We start from the raw sequence: 21,000 nt of genomic DNA, 5'->3' as shown, positions 1-21,000 counted from the left end.
CCCAAAGTTGTGGGATCTTAAATGCTGAGCCTCGAGTCCCTCCTCCCAGCAAAGTTGGCCTTGGGGCCTTCCGTGTCTGCTCAGAAGATGAGAAGCCCCTTCTCCCAGGTCGCTGGCCCAGTACCAGAGCGACCCCGGGGGCCTAGGCTGGCTCACAGTCTGGGAGCTGTCTCTGCCAGGAGGGAAGGAGTGGGGGTTCAGCCCCTCCCTGGCCTGCAGGGAGACCCTGACTTCAGGATGGCCCTGGGTGGGGAATGGGCAGGACAGAGGCTCTGGGGCTGAGCAAGGAGAAAAGGGAGCAGCATTGTTTCTGGTGGGTTCCCTCTCGGTCCAGACAGTGGACCATCCCCCCCTCATTGTCATCTCAAAGGTGGAAGAAAGGGGACTGTGTGAGCTGGCTTTCCACCTTTAACAACTCTTTCGTCTCAGGAGACAGTCCCACAGTGAAGGAGAGAGGCTGGGCAGGGGTTCGGCCAAAGCCGCCCAGGGACAGTGGGGCTGGCCCGCCACCTGCTGGCCACTCCTGGAAGCGGGGATAGGAATCCGCAGGGAAGGATCAGGATTCTGAGACACCAGCAGCATCCATTTGGAGAATGTTGGGGATGTACTGAGATTATGAGTGGCTAGGAAGTTTGCAACGAGTGCAAAACGGAGTTCTGGGTGAGAAGCTGATGTGTCTGCAGGCAGGAAGTTTCTATCACAAACAGTCAATGGATGCAGAGTCCAACTTCCAAGTAAATGAATGAGTCTCACTCACTTCTTTACCCATTGAAGGGCAAGAGAAAGATTTGCTGTTCTCAAGACCTGATTAAAGTATGTATATATGAACATGACTGAAATACACTGGAAAAAATTCCATTAGCCAAAATTGTGACCCCCACCAATGTATACAGCCTAAAAGTCACACACTGGCCATGCCTGTGGTTTACAGAGATTGAAGAGCAGAGTCAAAATCTAAATGTGACTTAGCTGAGACCATTCATGGCACTTCAGCGCATTCATTGTATATAATGCGCCCTCACACTATATAACACATCGTATGGGCACGGGAGGACAGAGATAAAAAAGACCCAACTTTGACATCCAGGAGCTAGCAGGGAAGAGTGATCAGCAGAGAACCCCAGGGAAAGGGAGAAATCCTTATCCACACTGCCAAATATGGGCATGAAGAGATTAAATAGTCATGCCTACTAGGGCTGCTGTCCAAATGACTGACGTCACATAGAAGGTCACAACAGCCTGCGGGAATCACATACCCTTAAATGGCACTTACAGTCTACTAGCACTTTTTTTCTTTTGTATTTTTCAGAAGTGAGAAGTGGGGAGGCAGAGAGACAGACTTCCACATGCGCCCAACTGGGATCCACCCAACAAGCCCACTAGGGGGCGATGCTCTGCTCATCTGGGGCCCTTGCTCGGTTGCAGCTGGAGCCATTTTTTAGCATCTGAAGCAGAGGCTATGAGACCATCCTCAGCGCCTGGGGACAGCTCGCTCTAATCGAGTCATGGCTGCAGGAGGAGGAGAGAGAGAGAGAGAAAGAAGCAAGAGGGCAAGGGGTGGAGAAGCAGATGGGCACTTTCCCTGTGTGTCTCGACTGGGAATCAAACCCAGAACATACACATGCTAAGCTGATGCTCTACCACTGAGCAAACCAGCTAGGGCCTGAAAAATAGGTTTTGAAGTACCTACCTATCACCAACTCATGGCAATCCCTGACTAAACCAAGGATAACACAGTCAGCACCCAACACTCAAAACCAAGGTCGAGCACTGAGTTAAAGAGAAGCAGAGGGCTTGAAAGACCACACAGGCCTTCAGATTAGCTAGCAGACTGCCAGCAGGATTGCACAGGCAAGAGAACCTGGAGGCAACGTCTCTGCAGAAATCATCCCTTGCGTTCAGAACCTAAAGGTTAGTGCTTTACATAAGCACATAAGTAGAGATGAACAAGGCTTCATGATAAGAGCCCTCAGGCAAGCAGCCACACTGCCGACAATGTGGACAGAACAGAGGCTGTGCACATGACCACTCTAGTTAAGATGAAGTGATTTCTAAGCAGGAAAGTAAAGACTGACACCTGGACCACTAAAGATGCTAGAACAGTGACTGTAGCAAATCTGTATTATAAAACCACAGACATCTTCCACTCAATCATTCCCAACCTGAGTTCACTCCTCAAGGAATAAATGTGAGTGGACACGTGCCGGTTAGAATAACAGAGCATCTGGTGTGCTTAGTGAACTGAATGCGTTAATTAATTCATTTAATACCCATTCACTGTTGCCTCCTCCACGGCAGCCTTCCGAGACACAGGCACGCAGCCTCGGTCTCCGTCCCCCAGGGCCCTCCATGGGACGCCTGCCAGAACCACCCCGGGTGGGGAGCTGCCCGGTCTCCACCTTCGGGCTCACTTTCCGGTGAGTTCTATGCCCCCGGCAGGACTAGTGATATTTATCACCTGCCTTTGGCAAAGATGGGGGTAGAGACCTAACTGCAGCTCTGTGAGAGAAGAACCTGCTCACCATTTACCTGAGCACCTCAGGCTGTGACTGGCTCTCACCTGGTGCTCAGTCACCACCGATGGAACAACCCCTGCCATGACCTTGGCACGCTTTCCGGTTTCTGCTCCGGGGAGCTTACCATGAAAGAGGCTGGACAGCACGTCAGCTCACCTTTGGTGTGAAGAAGCCGGACTCTCAGTACATGTAAGAGCTGGGGCGCAAACTCAGGACTCTGGCCTCAAGGGTTTGAAATAAGGACTGTGGACCTGTGCCTCATAGCGACCTCATTTGATGGGAGGGGGGGGTGCCTGAGGCTGGAAAAGGTTAAACAACTATTTCAGATCTTAAAAGATTTCTGTTTTAAAAAGGTAAGATGGTGCAATACCATATATTATACACCACATAATTCTTCCAGTCAGCCCTAGGTGACTGGTAAGTTGTCTGCAGCAAATCCTATGACCAAGCCCAGGGAGCGGTATAATGCAGACTATTCCAGTCTCCCTGACCTTCAGGCTTGGCCAGCAAATGGATTAGAACATATGTTTTAGTTTTCAGAGCTTCTGGGATTTGTAGGTGAGGGACTGTGGGCCTGTATATGTAAACCCAAAAGACAAGGTAGGTGCCATGCTCCCGACACGTTGTAACCACATGGCAAACATCAGTGTCCTTCCGTCCAGCCAGTCTGTCCCACCCAGCCCTGCATAGCCCCACAAGAGGGAGACGAGCCCCATCCCCTCCGTTCCCCCAGCTGAGTGGGCCTGCAGTTCCCACTTACCAATCTGTGTGGGCATCATCGATCACCAAGAGGACCCTGGGCCTTTGAACAACAGGCGTGGAGGGGGCCAGAGGCTCCACCAGCCCCGCGGGGGCCTGCGAGGTCTGCTTCATGGCACTGGAGAAGGAGCTGAAGAGGCTGGATCCCGGGGAGGAGAAGGAGGCTGCCAGGGGCTGGGGGTGCCGCCGCTCCATGGCTGGGGAGGCGGGCGAGCTGGTGGAGCTGTCTGGGCGCTGCAGGTCTGCCATGTAGCCATTGGGCAGGTTGGCCACGAAGCTGCTGTCGGAGAGACGCCGCCGGAGAAAGTTCATGGCTGCAGACGGGTGGGTTGGCTTGTTCCTCCTCTGACGGGTCTAGGCGAGGCCCAGAACACAGACAGCCAGGAGACGGAGTGGTGGGGTCTTGAACCAGAACAGCCAGGGGGATCCTGCACAAGGCAGCTTTGGCTGTCTCTATTCACCTGTGGAAATAAACCAATACACGTTAGTGGGAACAACCTCCGGCCCTTAAGAGCAAACAGATACTGCACCTTCCTGCCCCAATGCTGGGGTCACTGTAAAGTGGGACAGCCTATTGAAAAGGAATTTGGCAACATGTAATTAGAGCATACCCTTTTAACCTACAATTTCCATTTTCAGAATTCTGACCCAAGAAAGATGAATGTGAGTTCTATATAAACCTCCTACACAAACGTGTTTACCATAGCATTCCTTGCACCAGGAAAACACTGGGAAGGACCTCAGTGTTCAATCACATTGTGCTTTAATAAAGAAAACGCAGCACAATCCCTCAGTGAAACTTTCTGTGGCTATCTAAAAATGATACTTAAAAGGGGATTTAGGGGCCCTGGCCAGTTGGTAGAGCGTTGGCCTGGCATGCGGGAGTCCCGGGTTCGATTCCCGGCCAGGGCACACAGGAGAAGCGCCCATTTGCTTCTCCACCCCCCCCCTTCCTCTCTGTCTCTCTTCCTCTCCTGCAGCCAAGGCTCCATTGGAGCAAAGTTGGCCCAGGCGCTGAGGATGGCTCTGTGGCCTCTGCCTCAGGCGCTAGAATGGCTCTGGTTGTGGCAGAGTGATGCCCCAGATGGGCAGAGTATCGACCCCTGGTGGGCATGCCGGGTGGATCCCGGTCGGGCACATGCGGGAGTCTGTCTGACTGCCTCCTCGTTTCCAGCTTCAGAAAAATACAAAAAAAAGGGGGGGGGATTTAAGTAACAAAAAAAATTCATGTTGTAAATGAAAAGATCATGATACAAGATTATAGGTCAGAATGATTACAACCACATAAAACTTCAAATAAAACGCTGGAAAGAAAATATATTGAAATGTTAATGTTAACAGTGGTTATATTTGGGTAATACAATTACATGCCCCCCCGCCATATCTACTGGTATAAGATTATATCCACTCAATAAATTCTCTTGGGCCCATTTCTGGTCAATCCAACATCCTGATAACCAAACACTTTTCAAATGTCTGTCGCTATATATTTCTTATCAATTCTTGAACTTATAATCCCTGGTCAGTTGGCTCAGTGGTACAGCATGTTGGTCTGGAGTGTGGACGTCCCAGGTTTGATTCCCGGTCAAGGTGCACAGGAGAAGCGACCATCTGCTTCACTACCCCTTCCCCTACTCTCTCTTCCTTTCCTGCAGCCATGGCTCAAATGGTTTGAGCAAGTTGGCCCTGGGTGCTGAGGATGGCTCCATGGCCTCACCTCAGGTGCTAAAAGAGCTCAGTTGCTGAGCAACAGAGCAGCAGCCCCAAATGGGCAGAACATCACCTGGTAGGGGGCTTGTCAGGTAGATCCCGGTCAGGGCGCATGTGGGAGTCTGTCTCTATGCCTCCCTGCCTCTCACCCTCTCACTTAAAAAAAAAAATTCTTGAGCTTATATAAATGTAGTCACATGTGCTGGTCTTTGTATGTGGTGTCTTTCTGTCCACATAATGGTTTCAAGACTCAGCTCTGCTGTATGTATTGACATTCTATTTTTCATCACTAACATCCCACTGGATGAATAAACCAACTTTTTACTGTATTCTCTTGTTCATGGACAATTAAAATGTTTCCAGTTTGGTGTATAGTGAGTAGAATTGTTATACAGATTTTTTTTTAATTTAAGTATTTTTGTGTGTGGAGAGAGAGAAAGATTTTTGTTTGGCAAAATACATACCTAGAAGTTAATTTGTTGATCACAGGGTAGACATATGTTTATAAGAAACTGTCAAAAAATTCCTCACAGTGGTTGTGCTATCTTGCACACTTCATTTGAGAGTTCCAGTTGATCCACATCCTTACCAAAAATTGGTTGGCATTAGTCTTTTTAATCTTAATAATTTTAATGGGTGTAAAATAAAACCTCATTGTGTTTTTAACTAATTTTCTCTGATACCTAAAGAGGTTGAGCAACTTTTGTGGATTGATTGGCCATTGATGTACCATATTTCCCCATGTATAAGATGCCCCCATGTATAAGATGCACCTTAATTTGGGGGCCTGAATTTTGAAAAAGAAAAACGTATTACATAAAGTTATTGAACTCAAGTTTTATTCATCATAAAATTCATACAACTCCTCATCACTGTCAGAACTCTCATCCATTAGCTTGTCCTCATCTGTGTCTGATGACAAATCACTGTCTTCAACAATGAGCATAAAAACAAGCGCAAAAAAGTGGGAAATACAAGTAAAAAAATGTACAACCACTGTGTAAGATGCATCCAGTTTTTAGACACCAAAATTTTTGAAAGAAGGTGCATCTTATACATGGGGAAATATGGTATCTTCTTTTGTGAAGTGTCTGTTTAACTCTTCGGCCTGTTTTAGACAGGAGGGCTGTTTCTACTTTTATTACTTATTTGTTAAAGTTCTTTATACATTCTGGATATAAGTCTTTTGTCAGCTGTGCAGAGGATGGGCAGAATAAAATCACTCTTACAAAAAGCTAATTGTTACTTGAGATAAAAAAAATCCCAATGAGAAAAAAAATTATACCATGAGATGATACACCCATATTTTGGTTATTAGGAATATTTTATATATACATACAAATTATATATATGCATATGCATACATATTTATTTATAAGTACATATATAAAACCTGTTACATATATCTACAGATATTTTGATAAACAAATTATAAATTTTTATGAAGTCAAATTTACCAAACTATTATTTTATGCTTAGTCCTTTTTGTATCTGTTCTTTAAAACCTTTGCCAACCCCAAGATGATAATATTGTCTTAAATTTTTTTTTTCTAGCGAAAGAGACAGAAAGGGAGAGAGATGAGAAGCATCACCTTATAGTTGTGGCACTTCAGTTGTTCATTGATTGCTTTCTCATATGTGCCTTGACCAGGGGGCTCCAGCCAAGCCAATGACTCCTGATCAAGCCAGTGACCTTGGGTTTCAAGCCAGTGACCTTTGGGCTCAAGCCAGTAACCTTTGGGCTCAAGCCAGTGACAATGGGGTTGTGTCTATGATCTGCACTCAAGCCAGCAACCCTGCACTCAAGCTTGTGAGCCCACACTCAAGCCAGCGACCTCAGAGTTTCAAACCTGGGTCCTCAGCATCCCAGGCCAACACTCTATCCACTGTGCCACCACATATGGTCAGGCTGTCTTAAAACTTCTTGTAGTAGAAGCATTCGAGTTTTAGCTTCTCTTTTTAAGTCAATAGTCCATCCAAACTTGATTTTTGAGTGGTACGAGGTGAGTCTGTTTACCCAGTTTTCCAGCATCATTCATGAAGATATTTTTCCCCAGTGAATTTGTAGCTTTGCTGGCACTAATGAACTGTACATATATGGGTCTATTTCTGGACTCTTTATTATGCTCCACTCACGTTTATCTTTACACTACCTTGATCCCTGTGGCTTTATAAAAGTCCTAAAATCAGGTACAGTGAGTCCTCCTACTTAACATGTCTCAAGATTGTTTTCGGTATTCTAGTTTCTATTTTTGAATGCATTTTAAAATCAACTTGTATGGAAAAGTCTTTTGGAATATTGTTTGAGATTAAATAAAATTTACAGCTCAGTTTGGGTAGAAATGACTTCTCAACAAATATTGAATTTTCCACTTCATGAACATGACAGAGGTTTTTACTTATTACTTTAGTTTCTCACAGAAATGTTTCATGATTTTCAATATACAGGTGTTAAACATGTTTTGTTAAATTGATTCCTAAACATTTCCTTTTGGGGGGTATGGTATTTTAAACCTGTTTCCTGTTTCAGTTTTCATTTGTCTGCTGTAACTATCATATATTAGCCAATTATTGTCAATATACGAACCTGATAAATTCAGTTATTGTTTATGGGTTATTTAAGCTTTTCAGTGTAAATAATCATTTCATCTACAAATAGAGTCATCTTTATTTCTCCTTTCCCAATCTTAATGCCTTTTCTGTCTTTTACATTTCTTCTTGCAGTAGCTAGGATGTGAACTGATGAACAGAAATGAAAACAGACACCTTACTTGTTCCCAACTTTAGAGGGAAAATGTTCAATATCTCACATTACAGTGATCAGGTGGTAGCTGTGAGTTTTCTATAAATGCACTTAATCAGACCGGGACAGTGCCCTTGCAATCTTAGTTGGCTGAGAGTTTTTATCATGAATGGATGTTGGGTTTGCCAAGGGATCTTCTAAATTGATTGAGAGAATTATGTTTTAAAAAATCATTTATTTGTTTAATATAGTGTATTACATAGACTGATTTTCAAATATTAAACCAAACTTGCAATTCCTAGAATAAATCCCACTTGGTCATTGTGATTTACTCCTTTTTATAGATTGCTGAATTCAACCTGATAATACTTTGTTAGAGATTTTTGTGTCCACGTTCATGAAAAAGACTGGTAATTTCTATTTACTTATTTATTTATTTTTGTGATGGCTTTGCCAGGTTTTGGCATCAGGGTAATGCTGACCTCACAAAACATGTTGGGAAGTGTTCCCGCCTTTTCTATTTTCAAAAAGAGTTTATTTAATATTGGTAAATTTTTTTTGTTTGAAATTATTGGCAGAATTCAACAGTGAAGCCATCTGGGGCTGATTTTCTTCTTTGTTGGGAAGGTTTGAGTAATGACTACTTCCCTTTCATCAATCTATTTATAGTCTCTGTTTCTTGTTATTTTGGTACTGGCAATATGTGATTTTGAGCAATTTGTCCATTTCATCTTAGCTGTGAATTTTACTGGCACGAAGTTGTTCATAATGCTTCTTTATTGTCCTCCAATTTTTTGTAGGATATGTAGTGATTTTCCCTGATAGTCTCAATAATGCTAATTTGTCTTTTCTCTCTTTTTGAGTAATCTATGTGCTACAAATTTATAAATTTTACTAATCTTTTTTAAAAAACCAACTTGCAGCTTTTTCTATTTTCTCTATTATATGTTTTCTTTTACCTTTCTTTTTCTTTCTTTATTTTTTTTTTTTCCTGAGAGAGGTAGGGGGAGAGAGAGAGAGAGAGGTAGAAACATCGAGCTGGTCTTGTATGTATGTGTCCTGACAGGGGAATTGAACTGGCGACCCCCATGCTCTAGGAGGACGCTCTTATCAACCAAGCTATCTGGCCAGGGCTTAATTTTTATTGATTTTTAGAGAGACAGAAAGAGGAAAGAGAGGGGGGAAGGGAAGCATTTGTTGTTCCATTCAGTCATGCATTTTTTTGGTTGCACCCATATGTACCCTTGATCGGGGATCAAACCCACAATCTTATTTTAGGACAATGCTCTTAACCGACTGAGCTCATCCATTATTTGTTTTCTATTTCACTTATATCTACTCTATTATGTCCTCTCTTCTCCTTGCTTTGGGTTTAAGGGTTTAATTGACTCTTCTTTTTTCTAGATGCTTAAGCTGGAAATGTATGCAGATCATAAATTTTATGCCTTTCATCTTTGCTAAATGCACAGGGAAAGGAATGCATTTCCCTCTATGCACTTCTCTCGCTGCCCCTGGGGACACTGACATGTCGTATCTGCATTACTGTTCAATTCAAACTAGTCTTAATTTCTTTGTAATTCTTTTTAGACCCGTGTGTTATCTAAACATATTTTTAATTTCCAAGTTCCAGTGCTCTTTCAGATATTTTATGGTTATTACTTTTGATATGATTCATCTGTGATGAATAAATATAGTCTATAAGATTTTAACCCTTTGACATTCATGGAGATTAATGTTATGGCTCAGTATGCTCTATCTTGATGAATGTACCATGTGCACTTGAAAAGAGTGAGTATTTTGCCATCGTTGGGTGTAATGTTCTATAAACATCAATTAGATTGTTGTAAGTCAGGGTCCTGAGCCAGGAAGCTGACTTTGCCATGGTGATTTGCAAGCAGGAAGTTGATTGGAGAGCAAGCCCATGATTAACTACCGAGGGCAAGCGCACAAAGCAGACATGGGTTGAAAGAGGCGTTGAACTACAACACAATTTCAATGGAGGCCTCACTTGATCCACTGGGAGCATGGAACTGAGGCATCTCTGTAGATGGAAAATCTACTCTGTAGATTTCCCCATTTTTCAGCTACTCTGTCAGCCTGTGCTCTGCCCACCAAGTCGTCAAACCAATAACATAGCGGCTTTCTGCTGTGGGTCCAGCTGCACGGTGCCATATGGGCTGGGGGTGCTTTCAAGGAAGAGCCACATAAATGTGGATCTCTCACTCAGTGGTTCCCTTCTTTCAAGGGTCAAATCCTCTCCTTATTCTACCTTTCTGTTTCCTCCCAGGAACCGCAAATAATTTCTTTTAAACATTTTAGTCAAGGTTCATAATATCGCCTACAAGAGGATTAGGACAACAGAAGCTATTGAGTCACTCCTAGAACTGAATAGCTTTCATTTTTTTAAAAATACTAGATAGAAAAATAATAAACTGTTAGAGTTGGGAGGATCTTAGAGTATATATATAATCCCTTCTTTAGGAAATCTAGTCAACCTCATGCTGTGGGAATTCTCCACCCTCAGAAGAATCACCTTATTATCTTATGAACAACTCCAATGTCAGTCAATGGCTCTTCCTGTATCTTCTCCCCACTTCAGGCCCCAGGGCAGCTTATAGTCTGGTAAAGGGAGGCAGATGATGAACAAATATGTATGGAAGAGTTAGTAAAGAATACACAGAGTGCTGTCACCGAGATTATCATGCGGAGGGGCAGGGAAGACCTGACAAATGAAAAATGAGGGGAAAGAGAAACGCATATGCAAAGGCCCTGAGGTAGGAAACAGCTAGGCAATTTGAAGAATAAAAAGAACGCCACCCTACCCAGAAACTAAGAAAGAGACTTTCATAAGAAAATGTTTAGAAAAGTAAGGAGGGGCCAGGTCATAAAGGGTCATACTGAAAATAACTGATTTTAATCTGAGTGTGAGAGAAGCTACTGGAGGGTTATAAACAAGAGAGAGACATAATCTAGTCTCCCTGGCTACTCGGTGGAAAATAGACTGTAGAAGATGTGTGTGAAATAAAGCCAGACAAGTTAGGGACTCTTACAGGCATTAGGGTCCTAAAGTGCGAATGCAGGAAGTTAGATTCTGTGATTTGCAAGGTGTCTTCCCATTCTTCTGATACTAGATACTGGATATATCTTCAATGACAACCTTAATGTGATAATGGGATAGGATGGGGAAGAGAGGGATTTGGGGAGGAAAAGAAGGGCAGAAAGACTCTGGGACAGAATCCTGTATGCCTGTGGGTACCCAGCCCCATGCTGCCCCACCAGCGGACACTAGTGGGCAGGAGTGACCACACCAGACAGGAAAAATAAAACAAAAACAAACACGTTATAAAGCAGCTTTGCAAACTTACTTCTTGGAGGTTGTGATACAAAAGGAAGACTTTAATTGTAAAGGTTTTTTTAAAAAGGGGTGGGGGCTGGAGACTTCTCAGACTTGTTGTTGGAGACACAAGACAGAAGTAAGGTGCAAATCATATGGACATGAGCATTGCATCAAACAGCAAAAAAAAACCCTAAGAACGACAGCCGCCACATAGTGGCACCAGCTCCTTTGGAAAATGATGAGCAACTGGCCAGTCCAGATAGGAGAGCAGACCTCTCCACTCAGGTGTCACATAGACACCCAGATTCATATCCTTGCTCATCCTCAGATAGATTTACCGACCGCCACCCCCCCCCACTTCCTCCTAGAGTCTCCCTATCTGTCCATTCAGGCCACCTGAGTCTCACACTTCACTACTCCTTAACCCTCACCAATTTTTGTCACTCTGTCACCAGGCACTGTCAGTCTGTCTCCCTAAACATCTTTAGTACCATCCTCTCCTCTCTATCATTCCTACCATAGTTTTGGCTCACACTCTACTGAATTAAAAATGGGCCAAAGACATTAATATTCATCACCAAAGAAGATATACAGATGGCAAATAAGCACATGAAAAGACGCTTCACAACATATGTCATCAGCAAAGTGCCGATTAAAACCACTGTGAGATGTCACGACACACCTATTGGAATGGCCAAAATCAGGAACGCTGACACCACCACATGCTGGTGAGGAGGTGGGGCAGCGGAAACTCGAATTCATCGCTGGTGGGAAAGCACAGTGGCACGGCCTCTTTGGAAGACAGTTTATCAGTGTTTTACAAAACTAAACATACTCTGACCATACAATCCAGCAACTGTGCTTCTCGGTATTTATCCAAAGGAGTTAAAAACTTGTGTCCACCCAAAAACCTGCTCACTGATGTTTATAGCAGGATGTTTATTCATAATTGAGAAAACTTAGAAGCAACCAAGATACCCTTCAGTGGACGAATGGAGACATAAACTGTGGTACACCCAGACAAGGGAGTACCATTTAGTGCTAAAAGGAAGTGAGCTGTCTAGCCAGGAAAACTCATTCATGGAGGACTCTTCAATGCATATGACCAAGTAAAAGAAGCCAGTCTGCAAAGGCTGCAGCACACACCGTGTGCGATTCCAACCATATGACATTCTAGAAAAGGCAATTATGGAGACTATACAGTTGACCCTTGAACAATGCTGAGCTTAGAGGGTGCCGACCCCTCACACAGAGGAAAATCTGTTTATAACGTTTGACTCCCCCAAACTTAACTACTAATAATCGACTGTTGGCTAGAAGCCTTACCATTAACAAAACTAGCTGATTAACATGTATTTTGTATGTTATATGCAATATATGCTAATTATTACAATAAAGTACGCTACAGAAAATAAAATATATATTAAGAAAGTCATTAATAAGAGAAAATACATTTACAGTATTTATTTAAAAAGAGTTCTTTATAAGTAGTCCCGCACAGCGCAAACCTCTATTGTCTGAGAGTCAACTATAAAATGACCAGTGGTTGTTAGGGATTGCGAGGGGTACGGGATTGGGGGGATGAAATGGTGGAGCACAGAAGACCTTTAGGACAGTGAAATTACTCTGTATGCTACCATAATAATGGATACACGTCATTGGACACCTGTCTAAATCTACAGAATGTACAACCCCAAGAGTGAACACTAATGTAAACTATGGACGTTAGGTGATAATGATATGTTAATGTGGATTCATCAATTGTAACACATGCACCATTCTGGTGGGGGAGGGTTGATAATGGAGGAGGTTATGCACAGGTCGGGGGCAAGGGGCATATGGGAAATCTCTGTACCTTCCCCTCAGTTTGTGGTGAAACTTAAACTAAAAATAAATACCGGGGAAAAATAAAAGGATTCTTCAAGTACAAGATCACTACCAAACCCAGGCTAAGGGTTACCACGGTCTCAGCCTCCTGGAGCTGGACACAGCTAGACAGAGTAAGCCTGAAGGTTAAGCTCACACACCTTGGAACCAGACTGCCTGTGTTCTAACCCCAGCTCTGCTACCTACTACCAACACGGTAGGTTCAAGCAAACTTCTTTTCTGTGCCTCGGTTTTCTTATCTGTAAAATGGGAACAGTATAACAGTATGTCTCATAGGGTTCTTCTGAGAATTCAGGGACATAATATATGCAAAGCATCATGTGCCTATGTTAGCTGTTGTCGTTATCTTGGTTGCTTTTTGGATAGTGTGGGCTCCCCAATGCCAGCAGGTCTGACAGTGTGGGCAGCATGAGTTTGGGAGGCAATGTGGCAGGGAGTGAAGGATTTCCATGAAAACTCATTTTGGATGGATCTGACTTTGAGCCCCAGTTCTGCCTCTTGCAGCTGAGTAACATTTGGGCCACAGGTTCTTGATCTGTAAAGTGAAAATGCTAATCCTTACCTTCCGACTTCACTGCTCTTTAAGCAGACCAAAATAAAATGCGTTAAGTTCCTTTTATAAATATCTTTAGGCCTGACCTGTGGTGGCGCAGTGGATAAAGCATCGACCTGGAATGCTGAGGTCGCCAGTTCAAAACCCTGGGCTTGCCTGGTCAAAGTACATATGGGAGTTGATGCTTCCCGCTCCTCCCCTTCTCTCTCTCTCTCCTCTCTAAAATGAGTAAATAAAGTCTTAAAAAATATCTTTAATTTAATAAAGTAAAATAAACTTTTTCTGGTATATAGTTATATGAATTTTAACACATTCATGTAACTAGGAAACAGAGCAGTCCCTGCACCCCACATAAAATTGCTTTTTAATCTTTAAAGTGCTCTGCCAATGTCTATGGCATGGTGTTTCACGGGCTAACACCTGGATCTCCCACAAAAGTACATTAGATGAGGAATATTCAAGGCCTGGTGCACAGCTTAGAAAATCAAGGACGAAGCTGAACTCCAATGGCTGAACCTGCTCACCAGCTGCCTCCGGGCAGGCTGCTCCTTCACCTGGAATACGCTTTCTCAGGAATCCTGTGTGGCTCACTCCCTGGTCTCCTTCAGATCTTTGCTCAAATGTCACCTTCTCAGCGAGGCCTCCCCTGACCACCCAATGTTAGACCGTCTGGCACTTCGGATCTCTCCGACCCTAGCCGCTTGCTCTGTTTTCCACAGCAATGTACCTTCTGGCAACTACTGCTGGCTGATTCATTGTGCTTACTGCTCAGTCTCTGCTGCCTCTGATAACGTGTAAGCCTCCAAGAACAAAGGTCAGCATTCTGCTCTGTTTACTCAGGATCTCCAGCACTTAGTAGGACTTCAATAAACTTGTTGTGTGAACCTGCTTAAAAACCAGAGTGAAATTAAACCATCCTCACCTTTTGTTTGTGAAGACTAAACGTATGCCTGACCAGGTGGTGGCACAGTGGATAGAGCATCAGCCTGGGATGCTGAAGACCTAGGTTTGAAACCTTGAGGTCACTGTCTTGAGAACAGGGTCGCCGGCTTGAGTGTGGGATCATAGACATGACCCCCATGGTTCCTGGTTTGAGCCCAAGGTTGCTGGTTTCAGCAAGGGGTCGTTGGCTCAGCTTGGAGCCCCGCGGTCAAAGCACATACGAGAAACAATTGATGAACAACTAAGGTGCTGCAACTATGAATTGATGCTTCTCATCTCTCTCCTTCCTGTCTATCCCTTTCTTTCTGTTTCCCTCTCTCTCTTTCTAGCTTAAAAAAAAAAAAGAAGAAGACTATGTGATTATACAAAAGAAAGCATCTGTCACAGCCAAACACCTAAGCCTAAGCAGAACCACACTTGGAATACACCAAAGGAATAACCCTTTCCTTTTTTTTTTTTTTTTTTAAGTGAAGATCCTCCCCATGGGAAGCCACGACGACATAAGCTCTCTCTCTCCATCTTCTGCTCAATGAGCCCTGAAAGATTCTCTCTGTCCTCACCGAATAGGAGCCAGTGCTGGGATAATTAGCAGCTGCCAACCCCTCTCCTGCACAAGCTAAAGCTTAAACATTCATAAAGACAACATGGGGGGGGGGCTTCATCAGTATATTGATGAGCACAGGCAGCGTGGGAGTCTCGTGGAGCCTGGGGGGCCAGAGGCCGTGCCATTCCCATCTCAGAGCTAAGAGATGCTCAACTTCCTGAGGAAAGGTCAGCGAGGCTTCCATGGGAGGGGGACGGAGGAGGAGTGGCTCCATCCCCGCCCACAGCTCCACGGGCCTTTCATCCTCAGAGCTCCGTTCCAGCCACGGCAACATCAAAGTGCATCTGCCTCTTGCCAGCTCAGATCCCTTCACACAGGCCTTGAGCTCCTGCGAGTGGAACACTCTTGTTCCCACAGGCGGGACACTGTGGGGCCCCAGACAAGGAGGACTCGGGCTTTGGGGCCAGGATCTGCGGGGAAGCGAGCCCTCTGCACCCACCGACAACTCCCTCCCTTTGTTGGGAATTTTGTAGGAGAGAGTCTCCTAGAGACCAAGACAAGTGAGAGTCTTCCATTTATTCGAGACTACCCTCCTTCCCAAGCCAAAATAGTTTCAAGTAGAGAAATGCCAACACAGGGTCAAATGAAAGTAAATCAAAGCTTTTAACCTAAAATTATAAAGGAACTATAACTCTGTTAGCCACAAAGGAATCACCTGACTTATGTACAAACAGAATTTCTAGAGCTCTCTTGGCAGCACCTGGTAGGACCGGGACCCGAGCTCGTGTTGTCTGACCATACGCTGGCTAGCCTCTGATTCATCAAGACCTCAACTAAAGGTCATGTGAAAAATCTAAACAGGGGCCCTGGATCACCTGAGGCCTGGAGCTAACTGACCATCCTGAACCCCTCTGTGATTGCTGTCCCTGAGGGGGCCTTCAGAATAGACAGAGATGACTGCTTAGGGCTGTTAACTTACTGTAAAGTAAGCCAAATGCAGTTCAGTGGGCGTTTCAGGAAACAATATTGTTTCCAGGCATTTCATTCTAAACTGGGGCTTGAGAGATGCCCAAGATGGCGATCACCTAGGACGCCAGCCCCCCGGGGCAGCATCCTCCTCTCCTGAGGGCGAAGAGCTCGCTCAGCCTCCATCACCCTCTCGCAGTCACGGCAATCAGGCTCCAACTCTGAAGGTAACATGTCACTCACAGTCCTCCCCCACCCCTGCTCCTTCGCCAGTACTCTGTGGATTCCGCCACTGAAGTGGCTCTAGACCCCAACCCCATCGCCGCCAGCCCCCACCCCCGCCCCCGCCAGGCCACCCTCCCCTCCTCTCTCAGGGTACAAGTGCTGTATCCCACAGGCACATCTCCCCACTCCAGTCCCTTCCCACCCCTCAGTCTTATGATATATAAACCATTACGAACACCACCTCCATTTTACAGATGTGGACACTGAGGCCAGGGAGGTCAAGTGACTTGCCTAAGGCCTCATGTCTGGGTCAGTGGTGGTGAAGAGATTCTAACCCAGGCATCTGGTTCCTGGGTCCAGTTTTAACTGCAGTATGTTGCCTTCACAACACACAAACCAGACCAGGAGCCTACAGGGACAGAACATGCAGGGAGCCCAGCCGTGATGCCCAGGAGCCTGCCCTGTCCTCTCTGGGTTCCTCCTCATCAGCAGGGCCACAGGTGAAAATCTAATTCCACATGAGTGGCGGGAGAAGAGAGTGGAGCGGCCCCAGGATTCCCTCGTGCATGCCACAGCTCCCCCTTCTCAGTGCTGAGCGCAGAAGTCTCTGGGGAATGCTCATCTGCATCGGCTCAGAGGGGTTCCACTGCTGACCTCGCCCAAGACTGATGGGGGAAAGCTGATGGAGCAGCCAGAATCTCCTCTGCCCAGAACAAGGCAGATAGCCTTTCCAGGACAATTAAGTGGCCAGATTAAGGGCACTTAATTTCCAGTCTCCAGGCCGGATGATACATGATGTTTGCTGGGCAGAGGGAGGGAGTAAGTAAGCTGGGACTAGACGCCAGAATAGCCCACATGGAAGTATAATAGCCGTGATGGTGGTGGTGGTGGTGGTGGTGGCAGTGACGGTGATGGTGACGGTGACGGTGAGGGTGATGGTGACGGTGACGGTGAGGGTGATGGTGATGGCGAGGGTGGTGGTGATGGTGAGGGTGGTGGTGATGGTGAGGGTGATGGTGATGGTGGTGGTGACGGTGACGGTGACAGTGATGGTGACGGTGATGGTGAGGGTGGTGGTGATGGTGAAGGTGATGGTGATGGTGACGGTGATGGTGACAGTGATGGTGAGGGTGGTGGTGATGGTGAGGGTGATGGTGATGGTGGTGGAAGTGCTGGTGATGATGATGGTGGTGGTCATGGTACTGTGGGCAACCATTTATAAAGCCTATTTGAGGAGCCAGAGACTGCACAAGAATGGCCTATCGATGGTTCCCAATCATCACAACAACCCTGCCCAGGAAGTGCTATCACTCTCATTTCACAGAGGAGGAAACAGGTCCAGTACTTTCCTCCTGGTCAACTTGTAACTCACAATTGTGGCTTCTCTTGGCACTGTTCTATGCACTTGATACATATTAACTCATGCCATCCTTCCTCCGACCTTATGAGATAGGAGTGCTATTCTTACCTGCACTGTGCAGCAGTGGGCACTGAGGCCCAAAGTCACATTGCTGATAGTAGCAGAGCTGTGATTCAAACCCTGGCTCCAACGGGCATGGCCCTAACCACTAGGAAGCACTGTCCCCCTTCCCTATTCTACTAGGATGTAAACCCATGTGTTTACTCCATGAGCCTGGAATCTGCTCCCCACCCCTTATATCCTGCCCCACCCCCAGAGTGGTTGTACATCTCAGGTCCCTCTGGCTGGCATGACCTCCCTTCTGATTTCCTACATCCTTCAGCTGGTTCTTACTTCTGATTCAGCTCACTATTCCCCTCCAGGGAGGCTTCCCTAACTACTCTTATCAACCAAATGAGACTAAGAGAAACGCCCTGTGTCCCTGCAGAGCCCTGTACACACCAGCCACTGTGGGTTTGGGGGGAGGACCACGTCTGGCTGCGGACTCACTGAGTTGGAGACAGCAGCAGGCAGAGCCGGGCACCCGGAGTCAAGGAGAGATGCCAGCACTGCCACGGTCCGGGAACTAGACAAGGCATTCCTTTCTCCTGCACCAGAACACAGGGAGCCAGATCAGCAACCCTCTTCCTAGAGACCAAGGAGAAGTCTGGGAGGCTCACATGGGCCTAGGACGTACCCGAGGATGCAAAGGAAGGGGTAAAACGAGGGGAAAATGCCAGCCACCTGGAGCACCTGAATAAAGCTATTGATAGGTGAGAGAAAGAAAGAGAAATACAGAGACAGAGAGGCAGCTACAGAGAGAAAAAGACAGAAGAACCAGATAGAGAAAAACACACAGAAAGACACAGAGAGATAGAGACAGGTGAGGCAAAGAAATACAGAGATACACATAGAGGCAAGATCAGAGACATGGAGAAAGAAAGAGACAGAGAGAGAGAGAGAAAAAGGGAGACATAGGAAGAGAGACGGAGACCAGCAGGGATAAGGAGACAGGGAGGGGAAAAGGCAGAGAGAGGCGTACAGAGAGCCACAGAGAGAGACACACAGAGAAAAGGACAAGGAGACCGGGAGAGCACGTGGTGCCACTGCCGAGACCAGGCTGAGCGCTGCACCCTCAGACCTGTCGCCGTCAGTGCCGGGCCTCCTGCCCACGCCTCCCCGGGCGGCCAGCCTGGAGGTGCTTCTCTGGCCACATGGCGCCCTAATGAGGAGTCAGCGCGTTCCCTCAGGAGGGCAGCGAAGGCATACCCATTGGGCATCTTAAATATATCGTATCCAGAACAGAACTCCTGATTTCCTGCCATCTCTGTCACCCCAAACTGTGCCTTTGCATCCTCCCCATCTCAGCAAATACCCAACTCTAGTCCAGCAATGTGGGGAACCCCATGACTCCTTCTCTCTAGCCTCCCACACCCAGGCCATCAGCCACTCTTCTCTCCAACACAGCCCCCAACCCGCTGATTCTTTCAACCCCAGTCCCCACCAGGATCTGAACCACTGTCCCCTCTCACCCGAACCAAAGTGGAAGCTCCCTCTGGCCACCCCACCTCCCCATCTGCTCCCCTGACACGACTGGCCCCTCACTGGGCGCCCCTGCACTTGAAGGCCGCTCAGGCTCATTCACGGCCTGTGAGGCCGCCATCGTCCTCACCTGCTTCCCTGCCTTCATTTTCTACAGCCAAACTGGCCTTCTTTCCACTTCTGGAAATGCAAGCTCAGCTGCACCTGCGAGGACCCAGTCCCCTTCTGTCGGCCAGGAAAGCCGGCTAACTCACCGCTCACAAAGGAGCAGGTGTGGGCACCATCATTGCCCGTTGGGTGGCCTTTATGATGATGGTGATGATAGCAATAACAGCACTCTCAGCAGCTAATATTTATATAATGCTTCTTGTGTGCTAGATACCGTTTTAAGCCTGATCGCATATTAAACCTAATGAGTCCTAACTGTTCTTTTGTTACTATCCCCATTTTACATCCAGAAGAAACCTCCGTTTCTACACAGAACAGGTAGAGCAACTGGCCCAGCTGCCACCAGGATTCAGTGTGGAGTCAGAATTCCGCCTGTTGGTTTGGCTTCTCCCCCCACACTATTAGTCAGCACCCCCACCCCCCGCAAGTCAGCCTGCCACCCCTCTGCCCCTGGGCTGCTTCTCTCGTTTGTAAAGTGAGGGGTTCTGGGATGAAGAACTCAGATGCAAACCTTTGATTTTCACTTTCAAGGGCAAGAACCAGACATAGAAGAGTGGTTTCTTCCTCTGCCTTCCTTTATACTGATGTCTGATATTTGTCAGACGACATTAATAACAACAACAGAGATTGAGCTCTCACTGCCTGCCAAGCACTTGGCTAAGCCTCTTACCTGCACTCACTCTCTCCTGTACTCGGAGCAATCCTATGAAGTCGATTCGATTATCCCGGTGTTAGAGTCCAAGCATCCGAGGCTCAGAAAGGTTCAGTAACTTGCCCAGGGTAACACAGCAAGGAAGCGACCGAACTCTAACCCAGCGGGTCTGACTGCAGCATCTGTAAGTTTTGCCTGTTTGTTTCTCCTCATCCCTCTTCTCTCTACAGGAGCAAAGGAGCTGCAGAGCTGTGGGAAGGTGCTACCTGTGCCTTATCTGTGTCCACAGGGCCCAGCTCAGGGCTGAGAGAAAGCTTGAGGGAGCGATACTGAGTTAAGTGAATGAGTAGATGAAAAGAAAGAAATGGAAGGAAGGAAGAAGGAAGGAAGGAATGGAGGGAGGGAGGAAGGAAGGGTGAAGAAAATTAAGATGAAAGGAAGGAAAAAATAAGAAGAATGGAGTGAATGAATAAAAGAATGAATCTGAATAAAGTAAGAAAAATAAGAAAAGCGAAGAAAATGAAAAGAAGCTATAGGAATGGATTATAAGAATACCCCAGCAATCTTGTGCTCAGGGGCCTTCCCAACAGTGGCAGCTGCCTCTGGACTCCTCCCCTCAAAGCCACCCCCAGAGCCAGGGGAGGCGGCTGGCCTTCACCAAGCAGCAGTAAAACCCCCTTGGGCCAGGCACTATGATACCTCACAGCTGATGACATACGACAGGCAGGGGAAGCGCCCACGGGAAGCAGAGCTTTCACATCCTGGCATCAGATTTCCACCCAAAGACACCCGCAGCCAGCTGCTATGAGCCCCTCCAGAGTGCAGCCCCTGCACTGCCACTGGCAGGCGGGAAGGGCTTTGTCGCAGCCGGACTGACGGAGGTGGCTCCCAGAAGCAGCTGCCTCTTCCAGCCCCTGCAGAGACGGCCTGTTCTGCACTCCCTGCTCTCCCTGCTGAACAACAGCAGGCTTGCCTTCACACCCAGCAAGGGTTTCTCTTCCACTTTTTAATTACTAAAAGCTTTTCTCACATCCTTTGCCAGAGGGTTTGGACCTGC

At 46.4% G+C, this 21,000-nt stretch overlaps 1 protein-coding gene across 1 annotated transcript in view; it reads right to left on the bottom strand.

Moving 5' to 3' along the window:
* The window catches only part of SYN3 (synapsin III), a 443,069-nt gene that overhangs the window by 410,812 nt on the left and 11,257 nt on the right, over positions 1–21,000 (bottom strand). Inside the window, exon 2 of the mRNA XM_066259929.1 lies at positions 3,277–3,736. Within this exon, the coding sequence (XP_066116026.1) occupies positions 3,277–3,587 (311 nt within the window). The 5' untranslated portion in view covers positions 3,588–3,736. The remainder of the gene's footprint in view (positions 1–3,276; positions 3,737–21,000) is intronic.

This window comes from Saccopteryx bilineata, chromosome 1 (genome assembly GCF_036850765.1).
Source record: "Saccopteryx bilineata isolate mSacBil1 chromosome 1, mSacBil1_pri_phased_curated, whole genome shotgun sequence".
NCBI lineage: Eukaryota > Metazoa > Chordata > Mammalia > Chiroptera > Emballonuridae > Saccopteryx > Saccopteryx bilineata.
This window is presented reverse-complemented; position numbering and strand designations above follow the sequence as displayed.